The sequence below is a fragment of the Pseudopipra pipra genome, chromosome Z, assembly GCF_036250125.1.
Source record: "Pseudopipra pipra isolate bDixPip1 chromosome Z, bDixPip1.hap1, whole genome shotgun sequence".
Taxonomy (NCBI): Eukaryota; Metazoa; Chordata; class Aves; order Passeriformes; family Pipridae; genus Pseudopipra; species Pseudopipra pipra.
Genome location: NC_087581.1, coordinates 62,251,803 through 62,269,882, shown reverse-complemented (window position 1 = coordinate 62,269,882; position 18,080 = coordinate 62,251,803). Strand labels below are relative to the sequence as shown.

Genomic DNA, 18,080 nt, shown 5'->3' with positions numbered 1-18,080 from the left:
CAAACCACTCAAAACAGGTTGACTGCAAACCTGCTGATGGTTCTCCAACAGTGAGGGTGAGTTACATAGCACTTGTCCCAGTGCAGATCCCTGAGGAACACTACCTATTGCCAATCTCCATATGAACACTGAGCTGTTGACCACCACCCTCTGGATCTGATTGTCCAAAAATTCCTTATTCACTGAACAGCTCCCCAGTCAAATCCTTCTCTCTCCAATTTAGAGAGGAGGATGTTGTTAGAGACCATGTCAAACACCTTACAGAAATCTAGATAGATGACATCCCTAGTCCTTCCCTTGTCCACTGATGTAGTCACTCCATCATAGAAGGCCACCTGGTTGGTCAGGCAGGACTTGTCCTTGGTGAAGCCATGCTGGCTTTATGTCACAAATCACCTCCCTGTCCTCCATGTGCCTTAGCAGAGCTTCTAAAAGGACCCGTTCCATAATCTTCCAGGCACAGGGGTGAGTTTGGTCTATTTCTTTTTGCAGCACTGTGTAGCTTTTAATGGGAAATGTCAACCCAGGAAGGCTGAAAGTTCAGTAGTTTCCAGTGTCCTCTTTCCTACCTTTTTAAAAGATGGGTCCAATATTTCCCCTTTTCCAATTACCTGGGAATTCATCTGATTGCCAGGACTTTTCAAATACCATAGAGAGTGGCTTGGCAACTACATCAGCCAATTCCCTTGGGAGTCTGGGATGCATCTGTTGTGGTTTAATCCCGGCAAGTAGCCAAGCCCCATGTAGCTGCTCACTCACTCCCTCACCATTGGTATTGGGCAGAGAATCAGAAGGGTAAAACTCAGAAAACTTTTGGATTGAGATAAAGGGGAAAGCAAAAGCCAGGCACACAAGCAAAACAAAATGAGGAATTCATTCACTGCTTCCTATGGGCAGGCGGGTGTTCAGCCACCTTCAGCAGAGCAGGACCCCATCACGCATAAGGGGTGACTTGGGAAGACAAACATTATCATTCCAAATGTCCCTTCCACTCTCCTTCTTTCCCTCACTTTATATACTCAGCATAATGTTGTGGGGTCTGGAATATCCCTTTGATCAATTTGGGTCACCTGTCCTGGCTGTGTCTGCTCCCAGTCTCCCACACATCCCCAATTTCCTTACCAGTGTGGCAGAAGGAAAAGCAGAAAAGGCCTTGGGTCTGTGTAACCCCTGCCCAGCAATAACAGAAACTACTTTATGTTGTCACCCCTGTGTTCAGCATAGATACAAAACACAGGCCCATATTAGACACTGTGAAGAAAATTAACTCTACCCCAGTCAAAACCAGCACAGCATCTCACTGGATCCCATAAACTGGTGTGTTCAGGTTCCTCAGGTGATCACAAACCTGATCTATTACACTGGGAACCATTTTTGTGCCCCAGTCCCCATCTTACAGTAAATCCACTTGAGAAGTGTGGGAAGAGAGGTTGCCATGGCAGACTGAGGCAAAAAAGTTGTTGAGTACCTCATTTTTCTGTACAGCACCAGAACAGAAACATGCTTCACCTCAAAAGAGGTTGTGTTATTAACAGGATAGAAAATTCAACTATTTGCATTGTTACTCAGTTATGTTAAGAGATACTTGCTGGTCTCTTGATTTCTAGATTTGCAAGACCATTTTAACAATTGTAGCATGCTTTCCTGGAACAGGGTGTTTGTTTTCCCTCTCCTACCCCCTCTCCCAGGAAGAAAACATCTTGTTTTGAAAACACTCACAAAGGGACAAATTGAAGGCATTTAGTTCCACCTTTATCCTGACATTTTCTGTATTCTTCTGTCCACTAATAGCTTTCTGTTTCAAAGTAGATGTTCTTTCTTCCATCTCAGTAAGCCTGTCGCTTAAATTTGAAGGGCCATTTTTATTCCTCTTAGATATTCTGACATGTACTGCAGCTCTTAAGGTATTTTTCCTCTCCGCTGATGCCACTAATATTTACATTTCTGTGTCATATAGTGATGCACTTTTTCTTTTTCTGAAGGACTGTTGATGAATACAATTTCAGGTAATTGTTACTTCCAAGCATCAGAGTTTTTTTTCAACTAAAAACCAATCTCCAATTTTTTGAAAGACTATTCAAATGCAGTAAGGGAGGTGAAGGAAGGTCAGGGAGCAGGAATGGTGACTTTCATGGCATTAGTTATCAACACAACAGTGCTCGTAACTTACACTTTACAATATTTTATTTATGTGGGACAGACAGGCTGAAGGCTAATCACTTCCTTTCCTACAGAATTCAACAGACGGGTAAAAAAAGGCATTATTAATTCCAGTGTGAAGACATAAAAGCTGTGTATCTGAATAACAGCAGATGGAAACAAGAAGCAAATTCTCACTCTGGAAAAGAGGAGCCAAGACACTACTGTCATTTCTTGTACGGCTAAATCCTGCACAGTGGCAAAAGTAGAAGTTAACTTGTGCTGAAATCTAACTGAAAGGTTTTGATTTTTAAGTCTTTCAGTCAAGAAGAGTATTTCTAACAAAGTCCAAATTATTCCTATTTCAGACCATGCAGCAACAGGAGGGAGGTTCAGTGTGGATTTTACTGGACAACCTTCTGGAGTACAAGTTGAAACAATGATCATGGTCCATTACAAACTTTTAATCTCAAACCCAGGTTACTGCCACTGACTTAATAACTCTCCCTTAATAACAGAAGAAGTATACTTCTACTCCCACTTACTCATCCTTCAAATTAAACAGCAAAGGCTATAACTTGACATCCCATTTATGAAGAAAGTGTCCTGTAAGGCAGCAGCTGTTCCCATTAATGAAAGGATATTCTCGGGCAGTTTAGAAACCTACAACCCAGATGTGCTCTGTTCATGTTGTACTGTAGGGAGGGTAAATAAGAGGGTAAATAAGACTTAAAGTTGAGGAGCATTTGCGCGTTTCCTAAATTGGCTTTTCTGAGCTTTCCAAATTTTTAGTATGAGGAAAAGGAATTATATTACTGGGAAAACTTAGAGAAACCATGGTTTCACAGTTTAGTTCAGTGTGTCCTTTTCTATTATCTTAATTTTCTTGAAAGCTCTTTGGTATCACTCCTTTTCATCTCCCAGTATCTCTCCCCAGGTGGAAGCATTTACTCCTTTATTTCACTGGCAACCTTCCTGATCATGCTGCTGCATTTCCATATTCCCACACATTTCAGATTCTTTCCTATACTCATTCACCTCGAGGTGCTTACTTTGCCATCACCCAAGTGCATCAAAACACAGGGATGGAACATCACCATCACAGCCGGCACACCTTTGAAACCAAGGAAACCCCTGCGAGATGCATCCCGGCATCTAAGTTCACTCAGATCTTGGGGAGCGAATAACACCGGGAGAGGCTTTTTCCCTAAGGGCCTCCTCCGGGGTGAAATCCAGCTGCAGCACAGCATCTCCTGAAGCCTTGCTCTCCACTTGTACCTAACTCAGGAAAGGACTCGGGGCAGGACTGCTGTCTGCCCGGGGGAGGATTTAGTCCGCAAGCCCTGTCCCCACGGAGACAGGGGCTTTCGGGCCGGAGGTCCGTACGCAGGATGCGCAGGCCGACTCCCCCGGAGAAGGACGCCAGTGGGGGATCCACTCGTGAGGGAAAGACTGCCCGGAGTGGCAGCAGGGCCGGCCAAGCAGCGGTGGCCATCAGGTGGGGGAACTCCGCCGACCCCCCGGTACCGACCCCGCGGCACCCGCGCCGCGGCACTCGGGGGCCGTGCGCGTACTCACGGCTGCTGTGGGACTCCGGCGGGGCCGGAGGAGGAGGACAAGGAGGGGGAGGAGGAGGACGAGGAGGAGGCGGCAGGGCAGGTATTCTTTCGCGGCTGCTTGCTCCCCGCCCGCCGACTGCTTAAAACCGCCCCGGTGTCTCTTCTCCCGCCCTTTGCCGGGGTTGGAACCCCCCGAGCCCACTCGTGGGAGGGCGCAGCGGGGCTGCCGGAGGAGGGAGGGCCGCTCCCGTTTTAGCGCAGCTCAAAGCGGCTCCGAGGAGTGAGGGAGGGAGAGAGGGAGGAGGCAGGACGGCTCCCGGCTCCGGCCCGCCCTCCGTCTGCGGCTCCACCGACGGGAAGGCGAGTGGTGCCGGCTGTCGGAGTTCTCCGCGCTTCACTGTCTGGGAAACTTGAGTCGCTTGCCGGGGCACATCTGTCCCCTGTCCCGAGGGGCGCTCCGGTGGAGTGAAGTGTCCCCGCGCCCAGCGGCAGGATGGCGCGGACCCTGAGACCCGACGACATCAACCCCCGGACGGGGCTGGTGGTGGCTCTGGTCAGCGTCTTCCTAGTGTTCGGCTTCATGTTCACCGTGTCTGGCATGAAGGGAGAGACCCTGGGAGACATCCCGCTGCTGGCCATCGGGCCGGCCATCTGTCTGCCGGGCATCGCCGCTATTGCCCTCACCAGAAAGACCGACGGCTGCACCAAATGGCCCGAGGACATGCGTCCGTGTTGTAAGCGGGTGAAGGACCGAGATGTCATGGAGCTGCTAAGGACCCCCTCAGACCTGGAGTCTGGCAAGGGGAGTTGTGACAAACTGGCCAAGAAAGCATACCAGAGGGATAGGAGGGTGCTGCGGGGTGAGGAGAATTCCATTTTCGTCTGCACCACCGCCGCTGCCACCATGGGAGAATGCAGCAGCCTCATCAAGAAAGTGGAACAGGAAGACATGCTGAAATACCTGGAGACCCCTTACCCACAGATGCCGCTGACTCTGTGTGTGGGAGATGGCTCCACATACAGTGCCTTGGAGAAGAAGAGCTCTTCTCCCAGCAGGGACAGCATTGCTTGCCCTGAAATTGAAGACAACATTTTTGTGGCACCTAAAGACAGTATCATTGTCTGTTCTTACAAGGATAACAGCCCTTATGACAGATACTGTTGTTACATAAACCCTACCGGAATCAACTCAGACCAGGAGAGCATAGTGTGAAAGACATATACTTTACATATATGTGTGTATACAAAAACTGCAACTTCAACTTCTTGATAGGGGATAATATAGCTGACTACACTGCATGGGACAATCCTGATACTATTTCAATTTAACCTGGTATGTGACTGACTCAAACCTTTTGTGCCTGAAATATTCTTTCTGTAAGTAAACAAGCATGTTTAGAGGTTAAAGAATTCCATTCTTCATTTTGGGGGAAAAAAAATTACATTTTAATTTTATTTTCTCCCTTTCTCTCCCTTCTGTTTTCCTGCTGCCTATTGTACGAGGCCTGTAGGCAGCCTGGCAGGAGGGCAGTGGCTGTCAGCTGGGATCAAGAGCTGAATCAGACTCAAACTGTCTGTGGGAAAGAATGTGGTGCTCTATAGCTGAATGAATCTTTGAAATACTGTCACTTCGTTTTGGGAGGGATTGAGAGATGTCAGCATGCACTTCAGTAGATGGCTGATGTCAGGGAGTGTAGAAGTTATTTGTCCCTCTTCTTCTTCCTGACAGGATTTTATTTTCCTCTGCATCAAGAAATCAATGTGCTGACCCTGTGGGCTCTCCTGAAAGTCTCCTAGGAACCAGATAGGCTCAGAGGACTTTTCAAAGGCTAATCCATCATCAATAGCATGCAACACAGATCTGTTAGCTTAATTCTCCACTGGTCTTGACTTCACTGAAGTGTTTCTAACACTTTGGGATTTTATAGGCATACTTGACAAGGAGATTACAACATGATCATGACACAGTTCTTGCACAGACTAGAAGGAGATGTCAGTGGACTTATGCCTTTAAAATGTATTTCAGTACCTCAAAAGTTGCTTAGGGAATAGACTTCTATGGGTTATGTGCAGAGCAGGATCTTACCCTTCTGAAAATGCCATTTTCTTGTGCCTTTTCTAAAATGCCATATGTTTCTGTATGGGTGATGCATGGTTACAGTCCAGTCAGAGGTCTCAAAGCCATGCTTTGCTGTGGGGAGGGAAGAGAGGACCTGACTGACACGTTTTTACTCACAGCTTGTGGATACATAGCAAGAAAATATGAAGCAAGTAAGGAGGATTAACTTGGCTCATTCAAAATCTGAGCCTGCAGTTAACATGCAGAAACACAAATCCCAGCTATTCTGTCCAACAGTAAATTGCATTTTCCATGCTGTGTATAAAAATCTTAACTGGCCTCTACTAACTAGGTATCAGAGACATGGTGTAACACAACGTACATGCTAAGCAGCTGCTCCAAGGGTTAAGGTCTTAGGCTGCTAAAGTACAGAGTTAGCATCTCACAAAGCCCCAGTTCCTATAACTAAACTCTCACAACTCCAAAAAGTTCCTGTGTGATGCAAGTCTTACTAACTGTCTCTACTTAGCTCGTTTTTGTCAACCATAAATTGCACCAGATAAATGTTTTGAATCAGAATAGGAAACAAGAAAACCAGGCCTTCTTTTGTAGCAACCTCAGATGTTGTGTAGAAAGTGGAAAAGAACTTTGCACTGAAATGAGCTTTCCCTGTCTACGGAATTGTCTGGATACTGAATGTAAATATGCATACACTTGTGTGCTTGTTTGTTGGTTTAGAAACTTACTTCAAGTAGTAACAGTCGGCCAGTCTCTGAAAAGCTTTCCAGAAGGAGGAAACAAAATTTTTTACATTGGATAGTTTGATTTCTTTCAGATCAAACAAGATGTTAAAGCTTTGGCCACACTTTAGCATCAGGATGCTATTAGGACACATTCAAAAAACACTAGCTAGTTTGAGTCAGGTAAAGCCTCTCAATAGGTGGTTACTAGCAGCTTTGTTGCTCAGGCATGCAGGAAGAGTACTGTGGTAATAAATAAACCCTTGCACTCTGTCCAGCCCAAGTTTTATTTGCTGAGCAAAGGAATTCCACAAGACAGACCCTCTCTCTGACATATTCAGCTCCCACTTCCACATAAAAGCACTCTGTTGTCAGCAGCTTGCCTCCTGCAAGCTTAGTCACTGCGAGACCTTATTCTGCAGTGTACAGAGCAGGTCTTTGATGGCACTGGGAAATCTTACTTCACAACCTCTGAAGCCAACAGCTAAAATACTGCTGATGAACATGATGAGGAATAGAATCTTTTGCTTTCTGTCTCCAAGGAAAGCAGGTGAGGGTTTAGTGTGTGCCCATGGGCACTCAGCATCCCTGAAGATCAGACCCACCATGAGAAAACAGGCTACTGGGTAGCTGTGTGCTGCCTTTAACAGGGTTGTGAGCAATCACTTGCATAAGAGAGCAAAGCATCAGCCTGCTGGGAACCTAGATTTGTACAGTTCTGCAAATATATATCTATATATATGGGAAGAGGTCAAGTTTTTCCATTTTTTTCTAGGATTACATATTCTCTGTCAAAAGTTATATGGGGTTTTTCAAGACAAGACAGCAAACTCTAGTGATAAATGGAATGGTAAATATCTAACTTGAGACACAGACATGCAGATCTGAGTCACATGCGTTATTCCATTCTTAGTGTAAAAACTCGAGAACGTTTGTATTAAAGCAAAGTTTAACGGGAGTGAAAACTTCCCACAATATATAAAGATATATTAAAATAATATGGTTAAAATGTGATTTTTACAAGCAATTTAATCCCTCTAATTCATTTTGCTGAGGTAATATTTCTTAACAAACTACACCTTTAGGCAATATTTCTAGGCTAATCCACCATGATCCACTAAAGTTTTTTATTGAGCATGTGAGAATTTGATGCTAAAGAAATATATTAGTATGGCCTCTGAAATCTCTTTCTTTATATTTTTGTCCTTTCTTTTCTGCTAGTTAGAGAACAAAATGGAAATGGATTAATTTGGCCATTTTAAAAATAAGCATTTGTTGATTGTTTGTGTTTTTTTTTAATAAAGTGACCTTTTTCAAACACCATGGTTTTGCAGTAGAAATCTACTGCTTATTTGATCGAAGATAGCATGACAGAAACTTCAAGGTTTTTATGTAGATAACATGCCCAGGCCAGAGAGGTACTAGGACTTTATTTTTGTTCAGCTCATGTGGTCTCTTTTGACGGCCACTAGAATTTGCAGTACCAGTGCTGACCTTAGAACAAGAAGGAATAATCATGTTGCTTTTCAGAGGCAGCTTCTAGTCTGAATTTGGCTTCAGGATACCACAGCTTAGGGTGTGACTCTAAGCCACGACTAGAGGTGAGAGCTTCTTTCTGTTCTTACTAGTCTAAAAAACCTCTGGATCAAAATCCCACTTCTCAGTGTTAGCTTCCAAATAATGCATGCAGCTGTAGGGGAGCTCTGCTTGTGGGATAAATGTCTATTGCCACATACTGCTTGGTCCTAAAACATGGGTGGCAGGTTGTATATAGTGTTTGAAGTAAAACAGTGATTTGTACATTCAGAGAAGGTTCCTAAGATATATAAAAATTATTTTTGGAATAGCATTTGTCATAGTGTTGTAGTAGAGTTTATCTTCTTCTAAGAAGAAATGTGACACGTAGATCAATGGTACACAGTGAAATTTTGTGTTACTTTTTTTAAATTTCTGTTGTCACAAATAGAATTTTTTACAGTCATGCAAGCTGATCATTGCAAAGTCTTTAACAGACAGTTAGAAGTTTTAGTCAGTGTGCAGTTTGTCCTCTTGAGCACTAAACAGTTGCTGGTCCTTTCTGCCAGGAATGGAACAAACAGGAGGAGAGTGTGCTCAGAATCTCTCTCAGGAGACTCTGTCTTGTCTTTCAGGACTGGTATTGTGTTCTTGATCTTCATTCTACAGAAATATCCTGCTCTTCCGCAGGCAGTTCCTGATCCAACCTCTCTGCAGTCCTGACTTTAGTAACTATTTATTGTGTTGTAATTAGCAGAGTAACAGCTACTATGACCCCCTCTCACCATTTCTGCTGCTACATACCAGACTGTTCACAGAATGAACTCCTGCTTTTGGCCAGAGTGGTAGAATTGGGCACTACATCATCCATTTGATGATCCAACTAAATTGTCAGTTCTTGCAACACAGGCTTGGAATTTTGTGGTGGGTTAGAGATGGGTGACTGTCAGACCACCAAGGCAACTTGATTTTCATTTGCAAGTAGGAACTGATCTATTTATTTGCAGAGCACAATCAGCACACAGAATCTTGAGTCTCAACATGTTGCCAGTAAAGCCATATTGCTAGACAATGCAGTTCCGACATGAAGATTTTTGAGTCCTGAAAGGTTTCTGTCTAAGTTTCCAAAATGAATTGTATTAAAACATGTAGAGGAGTTTCCTAAGATGTAGACTAGAAGTGTTTTCTTGACAGATTCTTAACACACAGAGTGGGGCATCAGCTGCAATGCAGCTCATGCTCAACTCATTTCTACTCTGCAGCCAGCCTGAACACACAATCCCTAGTGGGACTGCTCTTGGAGAGTTTGTTATTTCTCTGGTGGTATCTGCCCTTTTATGTCTGGCAACAACACAGAGAATGGATCTAGAAGCGACTTTTACTGCTCTCTGGCAAACTTTCATCTATAAGCATTACTGTTAATTTATCGGTCCTGTCAGTGTTAGAATTCCAGACCCTCTGTGTCTTTATCAGACAAGGAGATTCAGCTTTCATTGGTGTTTAAATCATGGCTTCTTTTCCCTTCAACAGTTGCATGAATTAGCCTTGTGTCAGTACACACAAGTGTTTATGCCTAATGTTTTTTCGTACTGCACCATGGATGGGTGCATATACATTATACATTCGTTTGCAAGAGCAGGTCACAGAATGCACAATGTAGCCACATATTAATTTGAGATCTCCTCAAAGGTGTCTTTCTAACTTTCCTGCTTCAAGCCTATTGTTGCAATTTATAATTCCTTCCATCCTTTAGAAGAAGAAAGTTTTTTTAAGAACAACTCTGTTGTGGCTGTTTAAGAACACACAGTTCTTTCAACAGAGTTAAAGTATCCCAGGTCTGTGCTTCAATACAGCCCCTGTGAAATCCTGGCAATTGAAAATTGAAGTTTTCCAGTGCTTTGCATTCAGTATTTCCCTAAACCACTGGTAAAAGCCTTGAACCTTTGGTCAATTCTGAAAGATTCAGTTTTAGTATTTCAACTTCAAGCGTCATTACTTAGGGAGTGAAAAAGGGTTAAACGCTTTGGAAATCTGGGTCTGTACTTTGTTCTAGTGAGAGTAGAACAGAAAAAGAAGTGTTCTTCATGATAGCAAAAGTAACCAAATTTGTCAGATTAACTGTGTTAAATTCTGGTCACAGAGGCAATATGTTTAGTGCATTCTGCCATATGTGTATTTTCTCTTCGGTAGCTTTCCCTGAACAGGCTCCTTAGGTGGGGACAGAGAGTGTTTTTCTGCCTGAAGGCAGGATACAAGAGCAACAGAAAAAAATTAGATGTAGTAGGGATCTGATGCCAGGAAAGCTGATTCATTTTCAGATCTCATCAAAACACTTATTTGCACATCACTGTATTTTACTATGAAATGCACTAATAATCAGCAGTTATACACAGTCAAGTACATAAGGATGCTACTACATTAGCTTTACATTTGGCACTCGCAGGAAGTAACTATTTTGTTGCTGTTGAAATCCAAGGCAAAATTCACAAAGGTGTAACAGTAAAAATTTGATGTGAATCTTCAGGGTCAAACTTAGTGTTGTATGGAAACTGTTGAATCCAGTTTTTTGAATTTAGTTCCAAAAAGGGTGCATATGCACTTTAAACCTAATGCAGTGGAAGAGTGAGGTACAACTACAGAAGATGGGGTAGCTTGTTTGCTGTCTGAACCAGAGGACTGTGGTTAGTATCCTGTGGGGCACTAAATAACATCAGTAGATGTAGGAATGCTCTTTGGAAGGTTTCCTCACAAAATCTACAAAACCCACTCTCTCACATTTCAAACTGGTTGTTTCATGTCTCTATATTAGAAAGTTCATTTAAGCAAATTTAAAATTAGAAAGGGAATTTTCCTGTATTTTCTTTGGAGAGGACATTTTTTTGCAAATAATTTCATTTCTGAATTCCAATTTAGAATGTAAAAAATGTATAATCCAATGTTTTATACGTACTGGCATGAAGTAGGGAAAAATTCAGAGAGGAATTAGGATAGAGAACTCATTAACTGAAAAGCAGATGGTAGTCAGCTGGAGAATAATCAGAATAATGTAGCATAGCCTTGTCTTTTTATTAGTCTGAAAGGACAGCCCCAGAAAGACACTTAAAAAAACCAAAGATTCTTACTATTGAGGTCAATTCAGATGGAAGGGCTATTAGTAAGTGTCTAAGTGGGATGGGAGAGATGTTCTACATACTGGGGAATCTCATACTAATCAGACATGGATCTTGGAGAGACTCTGCATCCTTTGACTGCACAGTCAGGCTCAACAATCATACTATGCCCGTCCACTGTTTGCAAAGAATACCTGATTTTATTTCACTTTTATTTGAATAAATTTGGTTTGACTAATCAGCTGTATGAAGAAGCAGATAACTGTTTAGAAAAAAATAACCTTGAAACTGGAGACCCCCTGCACATATCAGTAACAAGATAAATATAAGATGTTTGCTACCTAATCTAGGGGATAAAGAATAACTTCTGGTGGCAAAACACAGTCTCTTTCCAGTGCCAATGGTTTGAATGAAATCTAGGAAGTTTTACACTTGGAAATATGTTAATGACGTTTTCTTTTTACTTGTTGTGATTTTTTTAAATGTTGTGATTGTTCAGTCTGTTCCTCAATATTGAAGTTGAAACAAGATAGTGAAAGTTCATCAATCTAATTAAAGACTTTCATAAGTCAGTTTTTGTGTTGTGTGATTTTTTAATATTCCTATCTACATTCCCAATGCTATGCAGATGGAACTGCAATAAGCAATAATCAAAATGCATAACCCTTCCATAAAATCACCACATCAGGAATACAGTATTAGTATCCTCTGTATTATTTTGCGTGACTGTGGACAATGAATGGCTGCTGAGTGAAGAAATAAAGTAATCTATAAGGTACATATTGCTTTCACTTTTTCAGCTCTATTATTGTAATTTTTTCCAATTTTCTTGTAGAATACAATGTTGAAGGAAAGGAGGAACATATCACATACTTGTCTGTATAGAGTGCCATTTTAGAAAAGAATTTCTGCTAGATTAGCTGACTGACTCCACATCTGAGATGTGAACTTCTGTGGATTTAAAGCATCTCACAGATGAACACTGTGCTGTTATCATATGTTACCAGCTGGTAAACGCTTTCCTGCATCTGAAATGTTTCTGTAGCCATTGACTACACCTGTCAAAATCCAAGATAAATCTTAAAATACTTGTCAGTTGACTGAGGACACTTGTGTTTGCATCTGTGACGTTCATTACCCTGTACTTCTGTCTTCTGGAGGAAGAGCATCATATTGTTACAGTCATCAGACAAACTGACATTCATAAGGACTACTGCTTGAAGTTGCAGAAGAGTTATCATAGATTCTATGGTCCTTAGAAAATAATCCAGTTCTCATGCTGGATATGCTCTGTTTGATCAATAAACAACAACAAAACTGAAGTAGGCTGACACAGGTATCATTCAAGCTGTATCTCTTTTGTAGATAAACACCAGACTCTAAGCCTCCTAAGTCTGCAAGAGTCTGTATTATCTTCAGCAGACTTTGAATTACTACCTGAAGACTTGTCAGAGCTGAAAGCTGTCAATCCAACAAGCTTGCTTATGGGCACTTACCACTCATTGCTTTCTAGAAGAAGTTAAACTCATAAGACACACATTTTAGAGCTTTTAATTCTATAAACAACATTAAGATAAAGCAAAAGAGTTAAAACTGAAGTATTGCTACAGACAAATATAGCAAAACATATGCTTTCACATCCACATTTCATAAAAAACCCTAGGATATGTGCCTTTTTAATAAAAATGTAAACAAATGCCAACTCATTTAAAGAATAATGTAAAACATCTAATACATTATGAAGGATTATAATAGAGCAGAGAGTCTGACAATTTCTAGATAGCATTTGCATGAAGGAAATTGTTGTATTGGAGAACATCTCTTGGCTCTGGATAACCGAAAGATTTATTTCACAAAGATTACAAAAAAGGTAACTACCTACTAATATGAAACTCAAAAGCAGAGAAAGTATTTTTTTAGGCTTACAAAAAATATGAAACCAATTAAAAATTTTAATTTTAAAAAATTTGACTGGACTCTCATGTGCCAAAATCAGCTATGTCTATGTTCCTTGCTTTGCATCCTTCTTCTCTCTATTTCATGTATTTAGTCCTGTTAGATTGTTTGTTAATCAGTTGAACTGGAGCTGGCTAAACTCTTCAAAATAGATTAACCCTAAATGGTAAGTTTTTAAAGGAAGTCTACTAGTGCAGTGCTCACAGAATCATGCTCATCTACAGATTACTCCACTAGTAGGAATAGGTCTCTCTTTACAGGAAATGCTTGCTCAGGAATGACCTTTTCTAAGCTGTGTCCTAGATTACTCAGTGACTCAGAGGGCTGCCTGATTTCACAGACAGCTAACCAGCAATAGCATGTCCATTGCCACATTAGTCAAAGCAACTACATAACATTAGCTAATGTTAAGAGCTGTTTTTTTGAGAAATCCCAGAAGAGCCAAGGACAAGGGCAGCTGTAGTGAACTTTAGTCTGTTTAACAGCAGCATACAATGTCTTTAGTTTCCCTCCCAAGATCTCAAGATCTCTGTATCAAGACATCGGGTGTCCCTAGAAATTGACTGTATGGAGACACACCAGACTTTCTTTGTTATTTTTTCTATGCTCCAGACAATGGAGATGAAATGGAAGCAGGAGCACAAATTCTCATTTCAATTTGTATCCATTGCTCTGCTTCATCCCCCTCTTTCCATGGACCTTGCTTTCTCACACAGCACACATCTCATTTTTTCACTCTCACAGCACAAAACCAGTCACAACCACAAGGTTTATTGTACCACTAAATTACAATACTGCATTGTCTCCTTCTTTCTTGTGGGAGCAGCTTACAGGTTGGAATGTCTGGACAGCAGATCTCAAAGTCATGGTGGCTGCTGGCAGGGGATTACCCAGCAAAACCTAATCAAGAAGCAACACAAAAGGGAGCTACCTTCTGCCCTGGTAGCTGTATGTATTCCTGGTAGCTTATTCCCCAAGATAAGTTTTTGCTTTTTTGTGTTTTCAGTGCCACTGATAGGAGAGACACCTGTGAATGAAATCTGAGCTAATACATTCACAAGGCCAAAGGGGTGTGCTACCTCTTTTCTAATTTTCTAATTCAGCAGAATGATCTAGCAAGCCAAAAACCAGAATGGATACTGGAGCCAGTGATTGGCTAGTAAGCAGGACTTCAGAGAGTATCACTGGAAAGTACGCCTGGTATCAAAGTGTATGAAGTTCTGTTGGCATCTTGAGGAGTCACAGAAGTGCTGGTGTTTGTCTTCTGGAAGTCAGAGGCTTTCTTACCTTCAAGCCAGTATGTTACCATGTCTCCTTTCCCCTAAGGAAGAAAATCAGTCATGAGGTTACAATAATATCCATCATTTATGAAATAATTTTTTACTACAGTACAAAAGAAGTCCCAAAAAGGGATTGATGTGCCTGTCAGCGATTTTACATACAGAGAAAATGAGGCATAAGACCTTCCCTTAAAAGATAATGGCAGCAGTATCAATTAAAACAATTCTTTGAAGTCCCATCCAAAATTGGGCGCACAAGTATGTTAGTTCTCTTATAGCACTCACATGATGGTTTGTGATGTCTCTGAATGACCTTTTTTTCGAATGTGCCATGCAGGACTTCCAAGCTTGGCTAAGTCCTTCATCTCTGACTTATCAGAGTTGTTCCATGAACAAACCATTTAATTGGTTCTGGTTTAATACTTGAACGTGCTTTCTTTAGATCAGGAATTAGTCTAACTAAAGGACTGTGAGATATAAAGGACTGCAAGACATAAAGGACTGCATGGGTTAAAATTCAGGGACTCCTGAGTTCTTTCACACTCTCCTCTCTGAAAAGCTGAGCATAGATGTTGCATACACACCTTGACTTGTAAATTCCCACGGCATACTAACACATACTCTCCAATCTGCTCCAACAGTTGGTATACACTTGAACTGCACTGTATTTTAAGAGCTGGAAAGAGAAATAGTTGTCATATTATCAAACAATTTAAACGTCTAAGACAGATCCACCCCACAATGTGTACCAAAGATTTCAAGAACCGTTAGTGAACTCCCCCTTGTTTTTTTTCATGTCTCTGCTGTCATTCCTCTGTTATTTGAAATGTTCACTCACAAGCTCCAGTATCCTGGTCTGTCTGTGAGAGCATCCCACAAGTGTGTGGCTGTCAACAAACACTACTCTTCATTTTCTGCATCTAATAGTATTTGTTTACTCTGTGCAGCTGCCTGGTTGGTGCTACTGATGAGCATCCAATTAATCTGGTGAAGAAAACTGTATATAGTTTTATCTCCTAGTCAATAAAGAGCCAGCTCTTTCTTTGCACATATAATTTTCAGCAAAGTCTAAACATCAGAGAAGCTTAGTCCTTGCTCTGACTCCAAACCTGTTAATAAAGACAGGTGGAAAGGATGATATTACCATAATTCCACAACTTTTTTTACAATGTGATTTTTCCTAGTTGAGATTTTACCTCCATGTAAACCTCACCTCCCTTGCCCTCTGCAGATGATGGGAAAGGACCAAAGAAGACGACAGATAGAAGAAATACTACTTTTGCCAGAAAGTAAAATTTTGCCAAAATTTTAAAAATTGAAAAAAAAACCCAAACAAACAAACAAAAAAACCACCAAAACTGTTTTTTTTTTATTTCATTTTGAGGGTTTTTTGCCTGTAACAATCAGTGACAGAGAGTAAATCATTATGCTACTTTGTTTGAAAAAGATTCCAGATTGATGGTAGTACTGTCTAAGATTGTCTTAGTGATTGTTCTTATATCAGAAAATAACAGTTTTATAATATCCACTTTCATTTGTTTGTTTAAATTTTTTTTTAAAGTCTCAGAACACTCCCTGTAGATCAGGAAATATGTGTTTCAACATATATAGATATATATCTCAAAAATATTCTTTGCAGTAGGTACATAATATTTTAACTTGTCATCCTGCTTGAGAACAAGGCACTAGAACTCAGATTCCAGGTGACAGCACTTTTTGTGTACATTTCTAGTAAATAATGATTCTATTTTAAAGCAACCAACTTAGGGTGAAAACAAGGTAATGTAATTTGAGATCCTCAGAGGTACATGGCCAGAGAAAGAGGGAGATAAAATAAAGGCTTGAAAGATAAAAAGCTCTGCCTTTGTATATAGGTTTGCAGTGTTGATGTACCATATGAGAAAGAGACTGACATACAGAAAATAATGAATGATGAACTATGAAGAATGAAGGAAGTAGATTTTGAAGGCATTAGTTTTAAGGTGGGTCTGAGAAGATGATTCAAGGAGCCTGAAAGGAGGAGGAGAAAGAAAGGAGTTATCTGGGAGACTGGCAGAAAGAAAATGAAATTATGTGCGTTGCACTCAGGCTGGCATTTTCTTTGGAAAAACTTATAAAATAGTGGGAAGGAATAGACCCTCGTAATTCTCAAATCCCAAAGATAATCTTCAAAACCATCACGTAGGACCACTCCACTGCCTTTCTGCCTTGTTTTTAGTGGATCCTGATAGATATTGAAAGCATCACTCTTTTGTCATGAAATTAAACTTGAAGAAAACTTGTATTTGCCTAGTTCACATACATTTACAATGCACTGCAATGTGAGCCATAAAACTATTCACCTTCATTTCATGAATGAAAGGAAAAAAGCCATCAAGGTCCTTTGACCTTGAATCCCTTTCTTTTCTTATTTTTTTCCCAATTCTTGTTCATTGGGCTAAAGTATATCAGAATGTGAGGTTCAAATGCTCATACTGGCTAAAGATGAAGCAGGCAAACTAAACTGTTATGTCCTGGGAAGAAGTGAAGGTGAGAATATCTCCACACTTTAATCACTAGAAATTTCTGTCTATTCTCTTTGCTGGAAGACATATACAAAATCTTCTATACCAGTTAGACAGACACAGCTCCCATGTGTCCTACCACTGCTTGTGTTCTCCATTAGAGAAACTTATCAGCAAAAGAGAGGAGCTATGAAAGTATTTTTGCTATAAATTCAGCAGGGTGCCAGGTACAAATAGGAACATCGAGCCTCTCATTTTATCGTATTCTTGCTTTTTTTTACCATAGAGAACTTCACAGCGACAAAAATCCCTTTCTAAGACTTGGGGAATAAGGGGATCTGGTTACAAAAATTTTGTAGAGAATATCACTGTCATAATTTGCTCATAGGCAGATTGGAACCAGAAATCAAGAACCTTCTTACAGGATTTGCAGTTGTTTGAATAGGTCAGGACTCAAAACTCAGCACAGTATTTTTTCAGAACTCATGCAAGGATGATCAAAACCCCACCTGCAGCTTGTTCCTTATTACCTTCACTGGTAGATTCCATTCTGGAAGCTGTGTTCACAGTGTCTCCAAACAAACAGTACCGTGGCATTTTGGTTCCAACAACTCCAGCTACGACTGGCCCTGTTAAGAAAAATAAAATAAAGCATTTCGTATTTATAAATCACATAATCAGTCATACAGCCTTATGGCTGCTTACTACACTACTTTATATCTCATTCATTAACCAGTCAAAGACTGTGTGTCGGTATCATCTTTACATGGGTTACACATCTATCTTACACATAGATTCCAGAACCATGGGGGGAATTGCAAAAAGTCCTCAAAGGAGAACAGTGGGGGAAGTGGTGATGTGATGGAGATGTTGTGCATGAATTAAGACATCTGCAGAACCCCATTTCAACATATTTTCAGGGGCAATGGGATAGGAATGCTGTCAATAGGAGTTGCACACATAACAATCATTATCACATGGAAAGGCAGGAACAGGAAGCAACCTGCTCCTGCTGAAGACAGAAAATGAAAATTTTGGTTCCTTCATGTCAGCCCCAACTGATTTAAAAAATAGAAGATATAATATCTTGGTGAGATCATTTAATTGGCAGGTGCTGGGCTGCACAGGATAGGTCCAACTCTGACGATCTAACAAGAAGCAGTTGCTATCACACATCAGATTAGATCAGGGAGCTGGGACTCTGAGAGCAAAGGCTAG

At 41.0% G+C, this 18,080-nt stretch overlaps 3 protein-coding genes across 6 annotated transcripts in view; 1 reads left to right on the top strand and 2 right to left on the bottom strand.

Moving 5' to 3' along the window:
- TOPORS (TOP1 binding arginine/serine rich protein, E3 ubiquitin ligase) overlaps positions 1-3,876 on the bottom strand; it is a 57,403-nt gene extending 53,527 nt beyond the window's left edge. The window contains exon 1 of one of the 4 annotated variants that reach the window (XR_010426687.1): positions 3,718-3,876. The gene's annotated coding sequence lies outside the window, so the exon portion shown is untranslated. The remainder of the gene's footprint in view (positions 1-3,717) is intronic. The other 3 variants (XR_010426678.1, XR_010426680.1, XR_010426677.1) reach the window with 3 other exon arrangements.
- A 118-nt stretch (positions 3,877-3,994) lies between these two features.
- On the top strand, positions 3,995-11,694 carry TMEM215 (transmembrane protein 215). The gene has a single exon (XM_064641806.1). It carries the CDS (start codon positions 4,192-4,194, stop codon positions 4,909-4,911), a length of 720 nt encoding a protein of 239 aa, XP_064497876.1. The 5' UTR covers positions 3,995-4,191; the 3' UTR covers positions 4,912-11,694.
- Positions 11,695-13,828: 2,134 nt separating this feature from the next.
- The window catches only part of LOC135407079 (atrial natriuretic peptide receptor 2-like), a 38,356-nt gene continuing 34,104 nt past the window's right edge, over positions 13,829-18,080 (bottom strand). Inside the window, exons 20-22 of the mRNA XM_064641805.1 lie at positions 17,393-17,491; positions 14,943-15,034; positions 13,829-14,399 (exon numbers count right to left, since the gene is read on the bottom strand). Of these exons, the coding sequence (XP_064497875.1) occupies positions 14,250-14,399; positions 14,943-15,034; positions 17,393-17,491 (341 nt within the window). The 3' untranslated portion in view covers positions 13,829-14,249. The remainder of the gene's footprint in view (positions 14,400-14,942; positions 15,035-17,392; positions 17,492-18,080) is intronic.

Coding starts and splice junctions, on each gene's coding strand:
- TMEM215 (XM_064641806.1), top strand. CDS start 4,192: ATGGCGCGGACCCTGAGACCCGACGACATCAACCCCCGGACGGGGCTG.